The sequence below is a fragment of the Thermobia domestica genome, chromosome 7, assembly GCF_964235325.1.
Source record: "Thermobia domestica chromosome 7, izTheDome1.hap1.1, whole genome shotgun sequence".
In the NCBI taxonomy this organism is placed as follows: Eukaryota; Metazoa; Arthropoda; class Insecta; order Zygentoma; family Lepismatidae; genus Thermobia; species Thermobia domestica.
Window position 1 is genome coordinate 245,697,431 of NC_137460.1, and position 2,857 is coordinate 245,700,287.

Here is a 2,857-nt window from a genome sequence, read left to right on the forward strand (position 1 = left end):
CTAGTGTTCATAATTAAGATATTATGATCGCTAAAATCTAATGCTATATTATTAATTTGCACCCCATTTTCCAGTTTGTTAATAATGACATGGTCAAGTAAAGATTCACTTGTATTAGTAACCCTTGTTGGGTATTTTACATTAGCCTGACATAAACCGTTTGAATTAATAAACAAATTATAATATATAGTCTCGTTCTCTTTTGGTTCTAATGTATCAACATTGAAATCATCTAATATGTACATTATGCTGTTACTAAAACAATGAGTTATTTCTTCAAGGTCTCCTAAAAGGTTTTCAATATTACTTCTGTGTGGATGATAAACGCCTACCAATGTAATTAATTTGGAACCTATACAGAGTTGAATAGCAAGAATATTATGAATGTTATTAATTGTTTTTACAATACTACCAGTCCAATCGTTTTGGAGATAGATAAGCAACTCCACCCCCTCTTTTACAATTTCGATTCACATGAAAGCCTGTATAATTCTGAATATTATAATAATCACTTTCTCCAGAATATAACCATGTTTCGACAATAACGATAACATCAATTTTAGGTATTCTTAACAACAACAATTCAATTTCATCCCATTTGTTCCTTATACGTCTCGCGTTGATATACAATATAGAAAATTTCTGTTTTCGAATGTAAGCTTAGCTGGACATTTACATAATCATCTATACTGTCAAAAGTATCTTCACTTATGTTTATTCTAAATGTTGAAGTATCGTTATCTAAACTGTAATCCATAAACTGCCTTAAACTATAACGTGGTTACTTAACATGGTTTTCAATTGCGGGGCTTTTTAATATCATCATCATCCCTTATCCACACCGCTGGGGAATTTTCATGTTGTCTTATGTACACTTTACAGTCCTTCACCCACACGTATTTGACCTCAGGTCGGAGGTCCCTTGCCTTCTTATGCAGAGTCTTGTTGTACGCTGTAAGATGTTCATTAATATATATCTTCTTTGGGGCCCTCTTAATGCCAATATCTGCACTTGTTAAGTTTGGTTTGGATTTCCTCGCTGCTAGCACCGCTTCTTTCTTCCATCTGTTAACAAAACGTACAATGATAGGCTTTTCGCACTCTTCTTTTCGAGTTGGAATACGATGCACTATATCTAAGTCCTGTTCTGTTATCGTTACTCCCAATGCTTTGCCAAGGTTGATTATGGTCGTATAAGGATTTTCACCATCTTCTGGGACGCCATGAATGTCAAGGTTGTTCCTTCTTTGGTATTGGTTCAACTCTTCTAATTCTTTCTTACTTGCACTGTTATTTGAACACTCATTAATTCCATTCTTCAGTTCTTTTATATCTTTCCTGAGTTCTTCGAAGACAGCGTCTTTGAATTGCATTGCTTTCCGTATGCCTTAATTTTCCTTAACCACTGAGTCCAATTTTGTTTCCAGTTTGCTGTAGTTTTTAAATAGTTTATTGAAATTATCTGAGAACTCTTTCCTTAATGCATCCAACTGTTCTTTGATTTGGAGAGACTGGTTTTTCAAGCTACCTCTCATATCTCAGTCTTCCCGGCCACATCTCCAGCGAGCACGAGAGTATTTGAGCAATTTGTCATATTTTCCCTTCGATATTTTGACACAGTTTTTATGAAACCAATCGTTACATTTACCTTTACAATTTAATTCACCTTCACTTTTCCCCACCTGATTCCCACACACAGGGCAATGGTATTTATCTGACTGCATTTTAAAGTATTTACACTGGTCGAACCTTTTCACAGAATTGCAACAGTAAATTTTGTTTAGCGCACTGGTACCACTGTTTCGACTTTTTCAGAAAGCGAGTTTGCTACACTTTTTGCAGCTGATTTGCAATACTGATTAATGGCAACCGGAGAAGTGATTCAATTTCACGCGAACTGCATCAAAACGGGCTTCATCATGCAACACTTCTCTTCCCTTTAGGCCTACAAATATCCTAACTCTATTTTGTAAAATGGTTTGCAGTCCCACACAACTGATATGAAAAGTTATCCATACAAAGAACACGAAGGTGGCCCTACCTTGTTTATAGCTTCATCCAGTCAGGCACTCACACTTTCTTTAATATATTCATTCTGTTATTTCACGTTCAAGCACACGGTTCCTTAGTGTTACTCACTGAACATTCATACATCATTCAGTATCATTAAATCTCTTCTATAAAACAAAAATCCACCTGATACAGTTAAATATCGAAGAGCTACTCAAACCAAAACAACCGTGTTCAACCAATGTTGCCATATAATTATTGTTTCGAAAGTATTGAAAGCGCCTATTATTCAGCATAAGACATATTCGTGTATATATACACAATATTTTATATATAGGTATATACGCATATCTGTTCAACGATAGTTTTGTAAAAGAAATGTTCAACCACGAATAAATTCAGTGCCAGTCCACCCGAAATTCTTCCTTTCTTTCGAGAAAAGACGTTCTTCGCGTAAGTTTTGAATCAATTAGTTAACCCAGTAGCAAACATGTATGAAGAAAGAAGTATGTTCTTTCCCCGAGAGGTTCATATCTCACTACCACAATCCGCCATGATAAAGTGTTTGTACAACAAAACTGTATTTAATATCTACTTAGAGATTCGCACATTATACCTGTAATAAGGCAACATAATTATTTCCTATGATAATATGTATAAAAATTATGAGCCCATTGACGAAACATGGCACGTTATATATATAGGCAGAGGAGTGATTCCTAAGAGTAAAACAAACAAAAAAGTTCCAATAAACACAGGGCGAAAACCCCATCGTTTACGTGTTATAGGCTGCCAAAAACATGAAAAAATAAATTCTAAAGGTCCGTAGCTCCAAAACTATGGGACC

At 35.1% G+C, this 2,857-nt stretch overlaps 1 protein-coding gene across 1 annotated transcript; it reads right to left on the bottom strand.

The window, feature by feature from the left end:
* Nucleotides 1-797: 797 nt before the first annotated feature.
* On the bottom strand, nucleotides 798-1,373 carry LOC145689651 (uncharacterized). The gene has a single exon (XM_081763839.1). It carries the CDS (start codon nucleotides 1,371-1,373, stop codon nucleotides 798-800), a length of 576 nt encoding a protein of 191 aa, XP_081619965.1.
* Between the last annotated feature and the right edge of the window lie 1,484 nt (nucleotides 1,374-2,857).

What these genes read in the sequence shown, in the direction of transcription:
- LOC145689651 (XM_081763839.1), bottom strand. Translation starts at nt 1,373, where the DNA reads ATGCAATTCAAAGACGCTGTCTTCGAAGAACTCAGGAAAGATATAAAA.